At 46.1% G+C, this 18740-nt stretch overlaps 1 protein-coding gene across 1 annotated transcript in view; it reads left to right on the top strand.

The window, feature by feature from the left end:
- The first annotated feature begins 2050 nt into the window (after positions 1-2050).
- The window catches only part of MGAT4B (alpha-1,3-mannosyl-glycoprotein 4-beta-N-acetylglucosaminyltransferase B), a 53945-nt gene continuing 37255 nt past the window's right edge, over positions 2051-18740 (top strand). Inside the window, exon 1 of the mRNA XM_074212179.1 lies at positions 2051-2162. Within this exon, the coding sequence (XP_074068280.1) occupies positions 2066-2162 (97 nt within the window). The 5' untranslated portion in view covers positions 2051-2065. The remainder of the gene's footprint in view (positions 2163-18740) is intronic.

The following is an 18740-nucleotide window of genomic DNA, read 5'->3' as shown; positions in this document are numbered from 1 at the left end:
TTCTTTTGTATCCTTTACTGTCCCTTAAGTATCAAGAGTTTCCAAGATCCTGATTGAGGACTGACTTATCTTATTCACCTTCTCTTTTGTTTAACCTTATGGATTTGGAAATGAGTGAATGGATAAATGAATGAAATGCATGGATGATGTGTGGTTCAGTGTGTGCTAAGCCCTAGAAAAGTGAAGACAGATATTGTCCTCAAGGGGGAGATAACACATATAGGGCAGTGGTGACTAGGGAGAAGTACTTGGGTTTGGAAAGCTACCAGGATGGCCAGTGGGGAGTAGATCGACACACCCTTCCCTGGGCAATGGCAGTATTGATTGGAGTATAGTTATGCAACCAGATTGGGGGGAGGGCAGCAGGAACAAAGCTCACCAATCTTTCCATCTTTTTAATAGACTACTACTAGCTACATGAATGTCCTGTTGGCATCTCAAATTCAATATGGCCAGTGTGGAACCCATCATCTTGTCTCCCCTGCCCAAACCTGCTTTTCCTCTCAAATTCCCTGTTTCTGTTGATGGTACAACCATCGTACTAGCTACCTGAGTTTAAAACTTGATTTGTCTTTCACACCATTCCTTTTAACCATGTACAAATTCTGCGGCACCTGCACATCCAACAGTTGATTCCCTCCCTGCAATCCAAGCTGCTCTCTCCTCTCATGACTCCTGTTACTTCTCACCTGGTCTATAGAACAGCTTCCTCGCAGTTCTCTTTGCCTATTTCATCCTTAGGTCACCCCCCAGGGCCTGTGTATTCTTCCTAATGAAGACTAGGTGACATCAAAGGTTTCCTGGGAAGGGCCTCGGAACTTGAGCAGGGGAAAACTGGGTCAAAATCCTGTCTGAGGTATTTACTCGTAAGTGTGGCCACGGGCAAGTCTCTTCATTTCTTTGAGCCTCAGTTTTCCTATCTATAAAATGAGGATAATAATAATGCTTGCTCCGATCCTTGTTGCTTGAGGCATTGTGTTATTATTATTCTCAAATGTGGTTTTGTGTGATTGAAAATGTCAGCTATTGTTATGGATGCTATTCTGGTTCCCAATTTTCCTGCACTGAGGAATCTTCCGGAGCTTCCCATTACTTCTGCTGGGTGGGTCTTTGCCCTAGCTGTCTGTCCCTGGAAGGCCCCCTCCTCAGAGGCAGCGCTGTCGATGGAAGAGTTGCTGGAACGTTGAGTCAGAGGGACACAAAGGTGGAATTCTGACTCCCATCCTTTCCCTTCTCTGGGCTTCAGTTTCTCATCCGTTTAAAAAAGAAAGAAAGAAAGAAAAGGTTGGACTTGGCTGACCTCTTGGGCATCTCCTAGCTCTAAGTCCATGATGCTCTGATCTTGGTGGAAGTTGGCTCTCCCATCCCAGAGGCCCCAGTGCGCTGTGGGGCCACCTCTAAAGCCCTTCGCTTGCTCACTTCTCTCTGCCTCATCCTCCTCGCCCCGGGGTCTAGGAGCTCCCATTCCGGCCTCCCCTTCAGTGCCCAGCCCAGGGCACGAGGGGCTCAAGGGCTCATTTCGTGTTGCCTCGGGGTGCGCCTCCTGGGCCCGCTCCCTTCCCTCTCCTCGGGGCCGGAGCTCCCTTCTCAGCACCGGAGGACCCCGGCCGGGGCGGAGGGGGGGGGGTCCTGCCAGCCTCCGGGACAGGACGGTCTAGAGTCTCCAGAGCCCTGGCCCGTCCCCCGCCGGGGTGAGGCGGCAGAGCCCCCTCGGGGCGGCGAGCACGGCCCCTTTAAGCGGCGGCCGCGGCCGCCCCCGGGCCCCCCGCCCCGGCCGCGGCCCCCCGCCCCCCGCCCTCCTCGGGCTCGCGGGGAGGCGCGCGCGCGGGCTCGAGCCGGCGGCGCTCCCCGCCCTCCCCTCCGCCCCCGCCCCCGCGGCGGCGCCCGGCCCGGGCCAGCCGCAGCCGCCCGCCGAGCAGCGCGCCCCGGGCCCGGCCCCGGCCCCGCCGCCGCCCGGCCCCGGCCCCGGCCCCGGCCCCGCCCCGCCGCCCCGCCGCCCGCGCCGGGCCCGGGACATGCGGCCTCGCCCGCCGCCGCCGCCGCCGCCGCGCCCGAGCCGGGGGAGATGAGGCTCCGCCATGGCACCTTCCTGACGCTGCTGCTCGGCTGCCTGTGCGCCTTCCTCTCGCTCTCCTGGTACGCGGCGCTCAGCGGCCAGAAAGGTAAGGGGCCGGGCGGGCGCCCACCTGCCGCCCCCCGGGCCCCGCCCAGGGCCTCCGCGAGGGGGCCGCGCCGCCCCACCTGGCCGGGAAGGGCCGGCTCCCCGCCCCGGAGCCGCGGAGCCCCGGAGCCCCGGAGCCGCGGAGCCCCGGAGCCGCGGAGCCGCGGAGCCCCGGAGCCCCGGAGCCGCGGAGCCCCGGGCCCGGGCGAGGAAGCCGCGGCCTCGGCGCTCGTACCCTGACCCCGGGCCGAGCCTGGCTTCTGCCGTGCCCCGCGCCCCCCGTCTTCAAGGGGACTTGGAGGGCACGTCTTTGTCTCCCCGCCCCCGGGGCCGGCCCCGGTGTCCGCGCCTGGCAGGCGGCAGCCCCCGGCCCGGCCCGGCCGAGGGGAAGGCGCCCACCCGCTCGCCCTAGGCCTGCCCCAGGGCGGCGCTGAGGGAAGGGACCCCCGGCGCACTGCCCCCCTCAGCTTCCCTCAGCCCGTGCCCTCTCTTCAGACCGGCGCTGGGTGACGAAGAGTCCGTGGGACCCACCGCCCAGACTCGCTGCCCTGCTCCCCACCCCCTTTCCCTTGTTTTTGTCTTTTTGTCTCACCCTCCCGGGGGTCTGGGAAATTCCTGCCCGGGTGCGGTGGGGGGTCCTTTGGGAATCAACATGGCTGCTGACTCCAGGGTTAAGTTCTTCCATCTGGCCGATTCCTGCCAGGGGCCCTTTGGGCCATCCGTCCTGGGAGGAGCTGCAGAGGGATCCCCGGATCCGCTTTCCCTTTCCCTAAACACTGCCTAAAAGCCTTTCCCCTGGGTTAGCCCCAAGTGTTTCTTCAGGGGGCCCGGAGTCTCTTGCTTCTCCGATTCCTGATCCAGCATCCTGGCCCTGAAACTCGGAGGTATATTTATAGAGCTCCTAAGCTCCAAGGTGTGACAGTCTTTTAAAGTCATCATTGGGCACGGATCATCTGTTGACCAGTCATCTTGGGCATTGTGAACTGGTTGCATCTTGCCCCTTAGCAAGGATCCCATGGCATTATTGACCCTCTGGCTTGCCTACCTGCCCCCTCTCTTCAGAACCATCCTTCTCAGCTATGATCATTTCTTTGGGCCATCCTGTGACCCAGAACCAGATTCTTAGACCTGGAGAGATAGTGTGCTAAAGGGGATTGGTCTCTGGCTTTAGAATCAGGAACCCTATCTTCCTGGCTGTGTGACCCTAGGCAAGTCACTCAGTGTCTCCCGTCCTTCGTTTTTTTCTCTGTCAAATAAGGAGAACCTTCAAGGTCCCCGAACCTCTTCTAAATCGATGATCCTAGGATGATATTTAAAACTATAGAGTCTGTGTGGCATTGTGGGTAGAGGGGCTCTTCTTGGAGTCAGTAGGACCTAGGCATCAGGCCCTGCCTCTGATCCAAATTGTTGGTGAGACCATTAGCAAGTTGTGGCCTCCCCTGCCTCTCTCAAGTTGGAGACGAGGGGCAGATCCGTATGCTAGAGGGAAGGTCCACCCTTGCATCTCCCGCCATTGATGGAATCCTAGATGTATATAGGAATATACTTTCAAATCCTAGTGTAAGATGTAGATTCAGAAATGTGCCTCCAACCTCCCCATCCCCCAGTGTCCTGAATGAACTACATACTTACCCTTTCCTCTTTGTAGACACTGGCAGGAATTGGAACGCTGCCTGGGCTCTGGTCTGGAGCCAGGATTTTTGTAGGGTGGGGGCATTTAGTGTGTGACTGTTGGGGTTTTTTTTGGGGGGGTGGTGAACTGACCTCCTTTTCAGCCTATAAGAACTCCCTGGCAATAACCTGTAGGGCATATTTTCTCACTCCCCTTGAGCCAGGAGGAAGCTCCATGGGTCATTCTGAGGCTCTAGGTTTTTCCCTTCTCTCAGATCTTGGCTTGGCCTGTGTTGATTTCTAGCAGATCAGAAGAAGCTTGGAGGAGGGACCCATGATGTGGTTTGTTTCCAGCATCTCTGTGCCAGCCCCAAAGAGGCCCTGGTGAGGGGCTATACTCACAATTTACCTCCTCTGAGAACCCATCCTTGACTCTTCTCTCCCACTAAAATGAAATCTCTCTCCTTAAATGTGACCCTCTCCTTTAGGCTTAGCATCATCATTATTTGTGTGCATATCCTTCTTCCTAGTTTGTTTTACACTGGAGAGCAGGTCCCATCTCAAAAGCAGCTTTGTCTCCTGGTGTCCTTTATATAACAGCGAGTCATGGGCTCATAGGATTTAGAATTGGAAGCCACCTTACAGATCATCCTATTCTTCCATTCCAGCTCGACCTCTTCCCCCTATTTTTTTGGATGAGGAAGCTGAGGCTTAGAGAAAGTCACTTGCCCATAGTCACAACCATATTACCCGGCAGATTGTGAAGGAGTGAACCAAAGCTCTTCAGACTCTAAATATAATGTTCTTATTATTCCTAGATTTCAATCTAATTTATTTACTTGAGTCTGAGGGTACTATGGCCATGGGGGTGGGGAAGAGCTCTCTCTGTGACAGCGCTGTCCCAGGGTCCCCTCCTCCCCAGCCAGGACCATGGGAATATCTAGTCCTTCTCTATTGAGGTAGGGGAGAGGGAGTTGTGATTGTCTCAGAGTGTGTAAAAATTGCATTTCACCAACCAGGAGCTCTGGAACTGTTTGTCCAATGAATGAATTTCGATGTAGTTTTTCCCCTTTATTTCTTTGACCCCGCCCAGAGCTCAGCCTGGCCTGGCCTCACCCCAACTGGGCTCTGTCTGTGTTATGTAAAACAACACTTGATCCCTAATCAGATCTTCCACATCCCTCCCACTCCCCCCCCCCACCCCTATTCTGCCTCTCTGGGGCTGTCCCAGGAGAGCAGGGGGAAAAAAGACAAACCAGCTTCAGGGGCAGCTTTCTACTCCTGGCTTTGGCTGTGCATGGCTCAAGTGTGTCAAATGTGCCTGGGTGTCCAAGAGAAAGGAGCCCCCGCTGGGGAGAGGGGGGAGTTTGGGGGGTGGTTCTGGTTTTCAGTCAGGGCCTAGGAATAGGGGTGGAGGGGAAGAAAGGCAAGCCAGGGAAAGTTTCCTATCTATCACACCATGTGAGGTGGGGCAGGAGGGAGAGCCTGGTACCTGGGTGAGGTGGACAAGAGGATCTCCCACACCCTGCCCACCCAAGCTAGGGAGGAGGCTGAAGGGCACTCTTCTGCATTCACTCCTGTCACTAGCTAGCGAGGGAGGACAGCTGGCAACGGGGGAAGAGTCTGAATTTGGGAGTCAGGAGAACTGGTTTTAGTCTGTCATCAACTGATCAACTGGCTTGTGTGACTTAATAAACATCCCTCCTGAGCACTTACTGAGCTTGCTGTTCTGAGAGAGGGTGGGGGGGGGGGAGAGAGAAAATGAGAGAATGAGAATTAAATAATACTCATTTACTACCCTTTTTGATTTGGTGAAAACAAGACCAAAATTCCCATCCTAACTTGAGTTACAGGCAATGGAGATGGGTCTGTTCCTGGGATTTCTTCAGAATAGATAGTTTGGCACCTGCTCTGCAGGGTCTGGTCTTAGAGAGAAGAGAGAACACTGGAAGTTAAAGAGTCTTCCCAGAGTCACATAGCCAGTGAGTTTAAGGCAAGGCTTGAACCTAGAACTTTTTGAATCTCAGGCTGGCTCTCTTCTAAGGACATGCCAAACTTAAATACTTCAGGAATCCCAGATTGCATCAGTGGAGGCATTCCTTCTATTCATGGGAGTGTCTTGACCTCTGTTCTTCCATGCAAGGTAATGTGGCCAGAGGAAGTCAGTTTGGTCTACACACATTTCTTGTTTGACCTGCTATCTCAGATTGGGGTTATATTATAGTACCTGGAAGTTTCCATTTTGGAATTCCTTTTAGGAGGTGCCTTGGATTCTCTTTACCCTAACAAGTATTTATTAGGCAGCTACTGTGTACAGGGCACTACACTAAGTTCTAGGGGATGTAAAGAAAGACAATAACAATCTCTGCTATTCAGGGGGTTCATCATCTCCTGGGGAAGACAAAACAAGCAACTATGTACAAATAAGATATCTACAGGAGAAATCAGAAAAATGATCACTAAAGGAAGGCACAGGCACTAAAGAGCTTTGGGAAAACCTGGGAGAAGCTTGGATTTCGGGTGTCATTGCCTTCCCCCCACCCTAATAAACATTTCCAAACTTAGCAAAACTGAAGGAATGTCAGCTGTTTCTATTTTGTCTTACTTTCTGCAGTGCCAAGTACACTTTGCCTGGCCAGTACATAATAGGTAATTAATAAATGCTCTGAATGAATAAAAGGACTTTCAGTCCATTCCAAGACCTAACTCATAGCTTTTACAGCTTTGTTCTGGCCCTCCTGAAGTCGTCTGTTTGTTCTGCCATAGTAGCCTGTGGGTCCATCTGTATCACAGGAAGCCATTAGCCTTGGGGGATCCCAGATGCGGAAGTACCAGTAAAGGGGAGCAAGCAAGAGTCACAACCGCTTCCTGGGCCTTAACTTCCTCAAATGTCAAATGAGAGACTATGCTGGAGCTGAGGTTCCCCCCCCACTCACTTACGTAGTCCCCCTTAGACTGTTTAATAATTGCAGGCAGAGGCCTCCTTCAGTTTGCTGTGGTTGGACACTTCTTTGGAGAACTTCAGTCTGGTGGTTGATTCCAGGGGTGGGTGAGGAAACCACAGGCCCTGTGCATCCCCCAGACTTGGACTAGGGCCTCTTTCTACCCTCCCTCCCTTCCTTCCTGCAGGAAGTAACATTTTACTGTCTAAGCCAGGGAAGCAAAGATTCAGCCATTTTAATAAATTCAAAGAGAGAATAAGCTCAGAAAAGCAAGTCATTTCTCCTCTTAGGCAGTTGTCTCCATATAATGGTCTGGTAAGAAATGAATTTTGAAGTTCTCAGATTCCATCCCCCCACAAAAAAACTGAGGTTGTCTTATCTTCTTTCCCCATAGGTAGTCCATAGATTGATTTAGGTAGGTCCCATTCCAGAGATAGGACAAGTTCAGATCATTTTTTCCAGCCCCTAAAGCCTATGTAGACCTCAGAATCCTGGCATGAAAAGCATTGAGTGCAAGCCAGAAATACTTTGAGCTCTGGAGGATTCTTTAACAGTCCCTTGTGATGGCTCCAACCAGTTACAGATCAGATTGGGGGTGGAGGGGTGGGAGGCACCTTATTCTCTGCCATTTGCTGGTGGGTTTGGGACAGGAAAGTATCTGGTTAGAAAACCAGACCAAATGTTTCCCAGACCACAGAAGAATGTGTCTACCTTGAAACTGCTAGGATTGGGATCTCCAAGCTGGTAGGTAGAAGTAGTTTTTAGCTTTTCCTCATGATTCCCTGTGACCCAATGAAATGTTTTAGGGGGAGCACTTAGTTTGAGCTGATTATAGAAAGCTGAATTCCCCTCTTGCCCAAGGAAGAGACCATATGGGATGCTTTTTTTCCACCTAGGGATACCCATCTATAGGGACTACTTGGGTTTGAGGACACATCCCCAGGGCAGACCCTACAGCCTCTACCATTTGATCACTCTATAGCAGGACTCCAGCAGGGAGCTGGAAAGGTCAGTGAGAGGATTGGATTCCTTTAAGGTAGGGCAAAAACCTGTCAAGGATGAAATTAAATCATTTCGACTAATTCAGTACTAACGTTTATTAAACTCTTGTAGTATATAAAAATTTGGGTTTAAGTGTTAGCCAAAGGGAAGAAGGATTTTTGTTTGTTTATAGGACTGAGACTTGTCCAGTTTTGCTGAATGGTATACTTATCAAATAAATTTGAAAAAATCCTGGAGGGCCTTGAATGCTTTTCAAAGGAGTTTGAATTTTAGTTGTGTTCAAGAGGGAGCTATTGAATTTTCTTGAGTAAAGAAATGACATTTATCCCACAGCAAGCTTGAACAAATCCATATGTATATGGAAGATTGGTGTGATAATGATGTAAAGAATGAAGTGCAGGGGGAAAAGAACACAGCTAGAGAACCTTCTTTTTATAGAAGCTATTGAAATAATCCATGTAAATAGTAATGAAGGCTTCTCTTAGGTCATCAGTGTACCAGCTATATATTGAAATACAGCTAAATATTAAAAAAAAAAAAGAAACCAAGCCTACAGACCCCACTGTACAGGTCAAGTTATTGCAATAGGGATATGGAAGACTGTGACTGATGTTGAAGATGGGGAGAGGGAGAGCATCATTCAAGAGTCTGTGATAATGGGACCCTAGGGAGCAGAAGTTTGAGGGTACATGGATTGGTGGAGGACCATAAGATAAGAATAATGGTCACTGCAGGGAAAAAGTATGCCCTTCCTATGGAAGCTTCCTGAGACCAAGCTCCAAGGTGCTCCAGGCTAGTTAGGGTTAAAAAAAAATAGTGAAATCAAGGAGAAGAGCAAGGTTGGGGAAAAGCTGAGGAGTTCTGCTTTGTTTGTGGTCTTTGAGGTGCCAATGGGCCATTCAGGTTGTGGGGTAGGACTTAGATCTGAGTAGAAGCTCAGAAGAGATCAAGGCTAGCCCCAAGAGATGGGGCTAGTTCCATAGAGATACTAAGTGAAATTGTGGGAAAGAGATTGTCAAAGGAGAGAGACAGGAGCAACCTTAGAGAATTAAGGGCTTGAGAAGAAGATGAAACAGAAGGAACAGATTAGGAAATGGGAAGAGAACCTGTGAAATATGGCAGCTGAAACCAAGGGAGGAGAGAATGGCAAGGAGGAGGAGGTGGATGTCATAGAATGCAGAAAGGTCAAGGAGAGTGAGCATTTCAGAAAAGGCCATTGGATTTGGCCATTATTGAAAGCAATTTCAGTAAAGTAATTGGGTACAGAAACCAGATTGTAAAGGGTTGAGGAGAAAGTGAATATTTAAAATCCACAATGGGTATGACTACCTTTTAAAAGAAGTTTTATTGTTATGTTTTCCTTTTAAAAAATATTGCTATCAGTTTCTGAGAATCCTCCCCTACAATAAAATAAAATTAAGCAAAACAACAGTCCTTGCTTTCCAGGAGCTTCCAGTCCCTTGGGAGAGCTGACATTCAAACCATTCTCTACAAAGAAGACACAAGCAGGATGGGGGGGGGTGCTCTAAGAGGGAAGGCATTAAGGTAATAGAGGACTAGAAAAGGCTTCTTGAAGAAGAGAAGACTTTAGTTGAAACTTGAAGGAAACAAGCCGGAGGAGGAGGTGAGAAGGGAGAGAAGGCTAGGCATTTCCAGTGAAAAAAATTGGGAATCTGGAGATGAAGTGACATGAGTGAGCCAGGTATGAGGTGGCAAGGGTCTGCACTGGGCTGGCAGCAGCCCTACAGGAGAAAATGGAGCACATGTGAAAGATGTGAAGCTGAAATGACAGCTCTGCAACTGTGAATATAAAAGGTGAGAGAATGAAAAGTTGAAGATGTTACCTAAAATCATCATGTCCTGGGGACTGGGAGGATGCTGTTGCCCTCTACAGTATTAGAAAAGTTAGGAAGATCTGAGAGTCTAGTGGGAAAAATAATGGGTTTAGTTTTAGACATATTGACTTTAAGGTGTCTGGAATATCTAGCTCAAGATAGCCAATTGACAGAGATAGAAGACTAATGATTCGGCCTGGATAAGCTGATCAGAGAGTCACCTGTGTAAAGATGATAATTGAAACCAAGGGAGCTGATCACCAAGTGAGATAGTCTAGAAGGAAAAGAGGACCCAGGACAGACCCCTGTGGGACAGCAAGGGTTATCCAAGTGACCTGGGTAAGGTTCCAGCAAAGGAGACTTGAGAAGAACCAGTAGAGAACAATGACACAAAAATCTGGAGAAGATCAAAGAGAAAGGAGGGATTGATAATGTCAGAGGCTACAGAGTAGTCAAGAAGGGTGAGAACTGAGGAAAAGCCATTAGATTTGGCAACTGAGATTTAAAGTAACTTTGGAGAGAATAGTTTTAGATGAATAATGAGGTCAGAGGGCAGACTGCAAAGAGTGTGAGAGGAAAGGAAGTGGAGATACCCACTGTAGATGGCAAGGCGTTTAGCCACAGAAGAGAGGAGGGAAAGGGGAAAATAGCCAGCAGGATAGACAGAGTAAGGGAGGGTTTTTTTTTGAAGATATTTGTAGGCCAGTAGAGAAGCAGCCAGGAGATTGGGAACGACTGAAGATTAATGAGAGAGGAGAGATGTTAGAGGGAGTGATAGGCTGCTAGGACTATTTTAGCATATATGGGACCTTTCTATCTTTGACCTACTTGGGATAATATGCCAAGAGTGATATCTGTGGGTCAATGGATCTGAATAATTTATTCACTTTTCTAGCCTGGTTCCATAATTGTTTTCCAGAAGAGTTGGACTACTTTGCAGTTCCACCAATGGAGTTTTAGTGTGCCAATCAACCACAAGCCCTCCAGTATATGCTATTTTTGTTTTCCCATTTAGCTAGAGAAGAAGGGAAACTTTAAGAGTTGCCTTAACTCTCATTTCTCTTATAATTGGTTATTGGGAATGTTTTCTCATTTTGTTTTTGTGAATTTGTATTTTTGTTTGAAAACAATTTATTTGTTCAGATAGTTTTCAGGTTTGAAAAGAGCTTTGACTTATATATCTCATTTGAGCCTCACTCAACTACCTTAGGTAGTATTATCCCTATTTTACTGATGAGGAAATGGAGGCCCAGATAGGATAAATGACTTGTTCAGGGTCACTAAGAGAGGTAGGATTTGAACTCAGGATTTCTTACTGTAGATCTATTACCAAATCAATTATTTTATGATACCTCTAAAGGAAGGGAAGGGAATAATCATTTATGAGTTAAATGCTTTTTTTGTAAATATATATGTATATATACATATATATATCATATTATTTTGAAATTATTTGACCTTCATAGTAATCCTGTAAAGTAGATGCTATTATCTCCATTTTGCAGCTAAGGAAACTGAGGCAAACAGTTAAAGTGTTAAATCTAAAAGTATCTCTAGGATTATATGTTTAGAATTAGGTCATGGATCTGTTGATACAGCAGCTAGAATGCCTGGAGTCAGGAAAATGAATTCAAATCAGGTCTGAGATACTGTGTGCCCCTGGGCAGGTCACTTAGCCCTGTCTGCCTCAGTTTCCCCATCTGAAAAATGAGCTGGAGAAGAACATGGCAAAGCACTCCAATATCTTTGCCAAGAAAATCCCAAAATAGGGACATGAAAAGTTTCAAAGAACTGAACAACAATAACAAAAACAACATGGAGGCCAACTCCCCCATTTTACAGATGAGGAAAGTGGGTCCCCAGAGACATTAAGTGCTGGTCTTGGGTCTTGGGTAGAAACGCCTGTGCCCAAATCCTGGCTCCTGGTTCCACATCCAACATTCATTTTCCACTTCACCGTGATCAGACCACTTATCCTTAATTAAAGGTGTCTTTTGGTCGTTGCCACCTTTTCCCAGAAGATTGAAAGTGAATAGAGAGATGGGGTGGTACTAGTGGTGTAGAAGAGGTGAGGGAAGGCTTGTAGAGACTCATTTGAGGGTGGGTTTTAAGCAGATGAGAATAAGGTAGGAGAAAGAAACTGAAGAAAAAAGAGATGATTGTTGGGGCTAGGTCCTAAAGAAAGCAAAAGGGAATAGGAGGATCTCTACCAAGGAAGAGACCAGGAAGCAAGAACATCCTTGGCACAGAATAGGATGCCCCCCTGAGTAGAAAGGAGGGAGGAGAGAGTGGGTGAGGACTATGAGAATATTTGAGGAATGAAGGAGGGAGGATGGCAGAGCTCTTGTGGGATGGCTTCAGTATCCTTTGAGGAATATGCTTAAATCATCTCCTTCAAGCTTTGGGGTGGGAGTGGTTAGGGGTTTGGGGAGAACTTGAGGCTTTAGGTTCTTCAATAGGGTTGAGCAGCATCAAGGGTCCAAATGCCCATAGGTAATATTCTAAAGGTACTGGAACCTCTGGCTCCCTCAGTAGCTTTCCAATTCCAAGTTTCTCTCAAGCCCCTTTTGGGGAGGGAGGAGGGAAGCCAAAGGTGCCAGTCAGGAACCCTGACCCAGGAGGACATTCCACCTTGTTGGAGAGGAAACTTGGGGACCTCTTTTCTCCAACATGTAAAAGGCTGAAAATGTATCTAGGATTTCCAGGGTCTTTTGGATAATTATTCAAGCCATCTAATGTTAAAGTCTCTAGCATCCAGAGAAGGAGAGGAATTAGATTTGTCCTCCTTATTGTATAGGTGGAATCATGCAATGTCATAATCTCCAAAGAATCTAATTTGCTGGTGACCAGTGAGTAGGCTATGCATATTTGTGATCAAGGCCTTTTCAAAAGAAGTAATGTAAAGGACAAGAAAAAAGGACAAGAAATGTCTACTTGGAAACAGGTGTCCTCTCCACTTTGCAGAAGTCGGCATCTGGTGCAGGGAACAATCTCTCTCTCTCTTCATATATAAATATATATGTGTATATTTATATACGAAAATCTGGTTTAGGGAAAATTTCCTTACTTCTCATATATATATATATATATATATATATATATATATATATATATATACACACATATATGGAAAAAACACCTGAACTCAGGGTTTTCTACTATAGGTCTAGCACTGAATCAACTATTTTATGATGGAAAATCATAAGGAAAGGGTATAATCATTTATGATTTAAGTTCTTTTTTGCAAATATATATATATATATATAATTATTTCACAATTGATCCTCACAACAATCCTGTGAAATAGTTACTATAATTACTTCCCTATATATGTGTTTATGTGTGTATGTTTGTGTGTGTGTATGTATGTATACATATATGTGTGTGTGTGTGTGTGTATGTGTATATATATATATATATATATATATATATATATATATATATATTCCCTCCCAAGTAAAGCACTCTTTGCTTTTTTTTTTTAGATTTTTTTTTTCAAGGCAGTGGGGTTAAGTGGCCTGCCCAAGGCCAACACAGCTAGGTAATTAAGTGTCTGAGGTCAGATTTGAACCCAGGTACTCCTGACTCCAAGGCATGTGCTCTATTCACTGTGCCATCTAGCCGCCCCACTCTGCTTTTATATCAGATTATTTTCCTATTTGTTGATAGTTTCATTGAATTTCCCCCCCCCTTTTTTATTCTTTGTAATAGGGGGCAACTTGCTAGGTAGTGAAAGAATAGGAAAACTAGATAATATAAAATGAAAAGATATTAACAAAATTTTATGTTTTACAAAAGAAAAGCTAGTATACCAGACAGTTATGTCACAACCTAGGACTACCCTGGTACTCTGCAAATGCTAAAAAATTTAGAAGAAATCCTTTAGCACGTTAGGTGGCTTCTCTAGCAGAGAATCTATGGGCAAGCATGGCCAATACTTACCTAAGTTCCTTGGGATGCAGTGTGGTACCGTGGAAAGAGAACATGGACTCTTGAGCTCCAAGGCTACCTCTGACACTGTGATCTTGACCTCTCTGGGCTCTGTATCCTCACCTATAAATTGAGACAGTTGGCCTCCAAGAGGGGTTCTTAACCTTTGTTGTGTGTCACAGAGTCCTTTGGCAGTCTGGGGTGCTTTTAAATGAATAAAACAAAAAATACAGGATTATAAAGGATGCCAATTATATTGAAATAACAGCTATTAAATATATATATTTTTAAAAGTTAATAGCCTCTAGGTTAAAATCCCTGCATTGTTTCCATGATTCCATTCTAGATTCATGAGCTTTAGGATACTTATGAGCAACAATGGTCCCAAAGATGAGATGAGAAAAATACACAAGAGAACCTTTTTTTTTTTCCTGTAGAGGTTGGGGTGGGGAAGACTATAAACGTGAAAAGTATGTACTGTCAGACTCAGCTGATATATTCGTTTTTCTAAACTGCTCCCCCCCCCTTTTTTTCTTTGTTCCTTTTTAATCTTTGTGTCTTCTTTCTGAGACTTTGTCTAATTTTTTCTGGCTCTATCTTGGCTGTACAGAATCTGTGTGCCTGTGTTTCTCCTATTGGACTGTGAACTCTTTGAAAGCTGGGACTTTTTGTCTTTCTTTGTTTTCCCAGCACCTAGCACAATGTCTGTATCTTAAATGTTGATTGACTACTTTAAAGTTATCTGCAAGTGGGAGGGAAAGGAATACTGGTTAGTTTAATAAAGATGATGTAAAAACAAAAAGATATTAATGATTTTTTTTTAAAAATCACCTAGAATGGAAAGGGAAATGCACATGGTCAGAATTGAGGAAGGGAATGCCCACAACAATCTCACAAAAGTCAAAATATTTGAAGGGCTGTTTTTGGAAGAAGTGGATTTATTTTGTTTGATCCCGAGGCTAGCTCACAGCAGTGGAGTGAAGGAGAAAATCAAATTTAAGCTCATTTTTAGGAAAGACTTTCTAACCAGGAGAGCAAGAGAGGTTCAAATGTAATCACAAGGAATTTCTGGAGAAAAGTAACATTCTAGAAGAACCACTTGATGATATTGTAGTGATCAGCTTCAGGTAGGATTGAACCTGTGAGGTTAATCCAATGAGGAATATCTCCAACATAGGACCTTGCATGCAATAGAAACTCACAGTATTGGGTGAATGAATGAATCCCAATGAGAAATAGCAGCCCTTATTATCCATTAAGCTTATTAGTGACCAGTCTTAGTTGCCCCCTCCCATCTCCACTCATTTTCCTCTTCTTGATACCCAGAGAATGAATGAAATCCATAGGAATCCATTCTGCAGCCTAAGAATCCTGTCATTCCTTGGACTGACTCCCATGTCCCATGTTTGTGGGGATCCTGAAGGCATCACTCCTAATCCTCATGGCCTTGAGTTAGCCTTAGAAGCTAAGAGGAAGGCTGGGATGGTCAAGGAGGACTTCATAGAGGAAGTGGGTTTTGAGTTGGGCTTTGAAGTATGACTTTTGTTGTTTAGCCCAATGCTCTGACCATTTCATCTTTGGACTGGGTTGCCCTATTGAAGTTGGGTAGGATTAGAGATGTAACAAAGGGTTACAGAGGAAGGAGTCAACACACCTGGGTCAAATCCTGTTTGGATCCTTACCTGTGTGACCTTATTTGAGGCACTTAAGAAAAGAGCTTTGAACTAGATGGCCTCTTGAGGCAAATCTTTGTAGAGTGAGCATGGGTGAAAGAAAGATTATTACCGGCAAAAGTGTGGAAATGGAAAGTATAGAACCTGGGAGATCCTCAATTGTTTGGAGATCCTGGATTATAGGTGAAGGCTATAAAGGAAGGCTAGACCACATTTTGACCCAGGCTGTTTATTCCCTTTCCTCAGATCCTGGGCTAAGCAGGTTCTGTTATCCCTTAGGCTACAGAGTCATTAAAGGTATCTGGAGATGCTTTTGTTTGTGGTCCTTCCTGCTGACTTCAGGCTAGTGGAAACAGAGCAGGGACGGACTGGCGGCTGATACTCCAGTGGCCTAGGAAAAAGCAGATGTGGACTGAGTTGGATTGAGATTCTAATGACTCCCATCTTTCAGTTTCTGCCTTCTGACTAATTTGATTTTTCCCCTGCAGAGTCAAACTCATTTGCATCCTTATAAAAAACACTGATCACCACCACCAGAATTGCAACTTTGTTTGGGAACTAATTGCAAAGTGATTGTTTCGAAAGCCCGTGGGGAGCTTGGAGAGGTGATTTTTAGTTGAGGATGCTGATGAGGCACTGTGGTGGGTGGTGGGGTGTTGGGGGAGGGGGTAAAGTATGCTGTTCTAGTGATGCTGAGGATCCAGGAACATAGTCTATTTCTTGACTGGTTCTCTTGTCTGAATTTTTGTTTTTTAAGATTATGGTTATTTTGTTTTTAAGTTGTGAGTTAGCTAAGGGGCCCTGTGGATGGGACACTGGACTTGGAATCAAGAAGATTCATATTCTTCAATTCAAATCTAGCCTCCCACACTTATTATTTGGATGGCCTTGGGCAAGTCACTTAACTGTGTTTTCCTCAATTTCTCATCTATAAAACAAGCTGGATAAAGAAATGGCAAACCATTCCAGTATTCTTGCCAAGAAAACCCCAAATGGGGTCTCAAAAAATTGGACACAATTGAAAGCTACTCGAAACACACATTTTTAGTTGTATTGATGCCCTTCATATTTTATGCCACCCTCATTTCTCAATATATACCCTCTGGAAAAGAGTGAAACTAAGCCAATTTAGAAAACCCAATGCTCCCATTCTTCTTGTGCCCCCCCCCACCTCTTTCCTTAGGGAAGCTGCAACATATTTCATCATCTGTTCCTTGGAATCAAGTGGGGCTGTTGCTGTTGACTGAGTTCAGCTGCTCCTTGTAGTTGTTTTCATTTATATTATTGAAATCATTTTGTCTCTTGTTCTGCCAGTTCTACTTCCTACCCCATAGTTCAGTTCATCCAAGTTTTTGAATTTGGGGGTGAAACTCCCCCCTTTCTCTGTGGGCCAACCAAGGCAACCCCCAAAGCTCTAGTTAGAGGTATCCTTGGATGGCCAACCCTAGACAAACAGGTGCTGTGAGTAGGCATCGGGCTGTGCCAAGAGATGGATGCTTCATTCTAGAAACATTCCTCCTCTGGGATGAGTCAGGAAAGCCAAAAGCCAGGCCCTGCCTCCCAGTTCTGAGGGGAACACATTTGGTTTTGGCTGACTGTCTTTCCCTTTGCCCTCTCCAGAGTCAGACGCTAGGGTGCTCAGACAGACCCTGAAGACAGACCACAAAGATCTCCCTGCTTTCCAGGTTCAAGGCTCAGAGCATGTCTGTCTGGGACTCCAAACTTGTGTTTTTTGGAATATAACCTAGGATTAATCCCAGTGGGGGAGTGTGTCCTGTAGCCTCCAAAGACAAGAGACCACATAGGCAAGGGAAGTTCCCCATCTGGAAAGAACTGAGTGTAATCTGTGATCTTGGAGGGTAATCAGTGATCTTGGCACCAGGGGGACCTGAGAACTTCTTAGGTTTTCTTGATTCTTTGCCCATGAAATTGGTTGTTCAGTCTGATGGGACCAAAATGAAGGGTTGGCATGTATGGTTTCTGCAGATGCTTTCTAATTCTGTCCATGATCCTATTATCATCAGACAGGTTGCTGAACTGCCTTTGATGTAGGATCCCATGAGATTCCAGGGAGGTTCTTCCAGGATCTTCCCTCAGAGATCTTGTGTCATGGTCATCTGCATGGTCAACATATGCTACCTGTTACACCCTGCCTGTTGTTCCCCCCAAATTTCCCAGAGTTGAGTGGATAAATATAACCAGAGTCCACACCCAGCCTGAGCTGGGTTTGATTTCATAGCTGTAAAGGATACCACTGTACTCCACTGACACTGGTCACAGGTGGTGTCTGGTATCCTAGAGCTTGGGTGTCCAGTGTCCACAAGGATGCCAGGGAAGTAGGGAGGCCTTTGGGTCTGCTAAGCTGCCCCCCCCCCGCCAGGTCAGGAGTTTCTGCTTCTGGGGACTTGGCCATGGAGCTATTTGTCCTTGTATGACTGTGCATTGTGCCCTCCTTCACAAGTCAGCATTAGACCCTAAGTTCCCTGGTACACTGTGTGGGAGGTGAAGAAAGGGTCCCAGCCAAGAATTCTATGACTAATGGCCAGGGTGTTTGGCCGATGTAGGAGGCTCATTGAGTTGTGAGAGGACCTGTATTTTGTGGGGAGGACCAACCCTCTCCTCCCTCCCCAGATAAAAACAATCTAGCATTCTTTCTCCTCTGAGGCTACCTCTATCCTCAGGCCATATCAGGGACAATGGCTGGCCAGCGGTCACTTTGTTTTTTTGGGGGGGGGGCAAAGCAGTAGGGTGAAGTGACTTGCCCAAGGTCACACTGATAGGTAATCATTAAGTGTCTGAGGTTGGATTTGAATTCAGGTACTCCTGACTCCAGGGTTAGTGCTCTAGGGCCACTTAGTTACCCTCAGTAGGCACTTTATAAGGGTAGCCCCAAGCAGAGGGCCACCCTGTCACCCCCTCCCTTAAATGGCAGCCCAGAATCCTGATGCTAGCCTAAGTTCAGTAATGAAAACAGAGCTCATGGCCTAGACAAGAAATAATCATAATTCATATTTATATATCATTTAAGTTTCTATACATACATACAAACATACATAATATATATGTTCCCCTCTCATTTGATTGTAACAAAAACCCCGTGAGTTAGGTGCTGCTATTCCAATTTTATAAAGAAGGAGACTAAGACTTGTGATGTTTAAGTGGGTTTCCTGGGATGGCAAAGGTGTGTCTGAGCCAGGTTCCCCCCAACCCAAGTCTTCCATTTTCCAAATGTAGCACTCTGCCCACTGTCAATCTACAAACAGTTATTAAGTACTTAATCTTTATAAAGTATTTCTAAGGTTTTACAGAATATTTTACAAATATGGGTTTTTTTTGTTGACTTGCCTAAGGTCACCCAGTTAAGCAAGCATCAAACATCTGAGATCAGATTTGAACTCAGTTCCTCCTGACTCCAGAGTTGGTGTTCTATCCACTGCACCGCCTAGCTGCCCTTTTTACAAATATTATCCAAATTTTATTCTCAGCACAATTGTGAGAGGTACGTACTATGATCAAGTCCGTTTTACAGTTGGGGAAACTGAGACAGTGGTATTTGTTAAGTGTCTTGCCCAGGGTCACCTTGTTA

This window comes from Macrotis lagotis, chromosome 1 (genome assembly GCF_037893015.1).
Source record: "Macrotis lagotis isolate mMagLag1 chromosome 1, bilby.v1.9.chrom.fasta, whole genome shotgun sequence".
In the NCBI taxonomy this organism is placed as follows: domain Eukaryota; kingdom Metazoa; phylum Chordata; class Mammalia; order Peramelemorphia; family Peramelidae; genus Macrotis; species Macrotis lagotis.
Note: the sequence above shows the minus strand (reverse complement) of the source record. Positions and strands in the feature narration are given on the sequence as shown.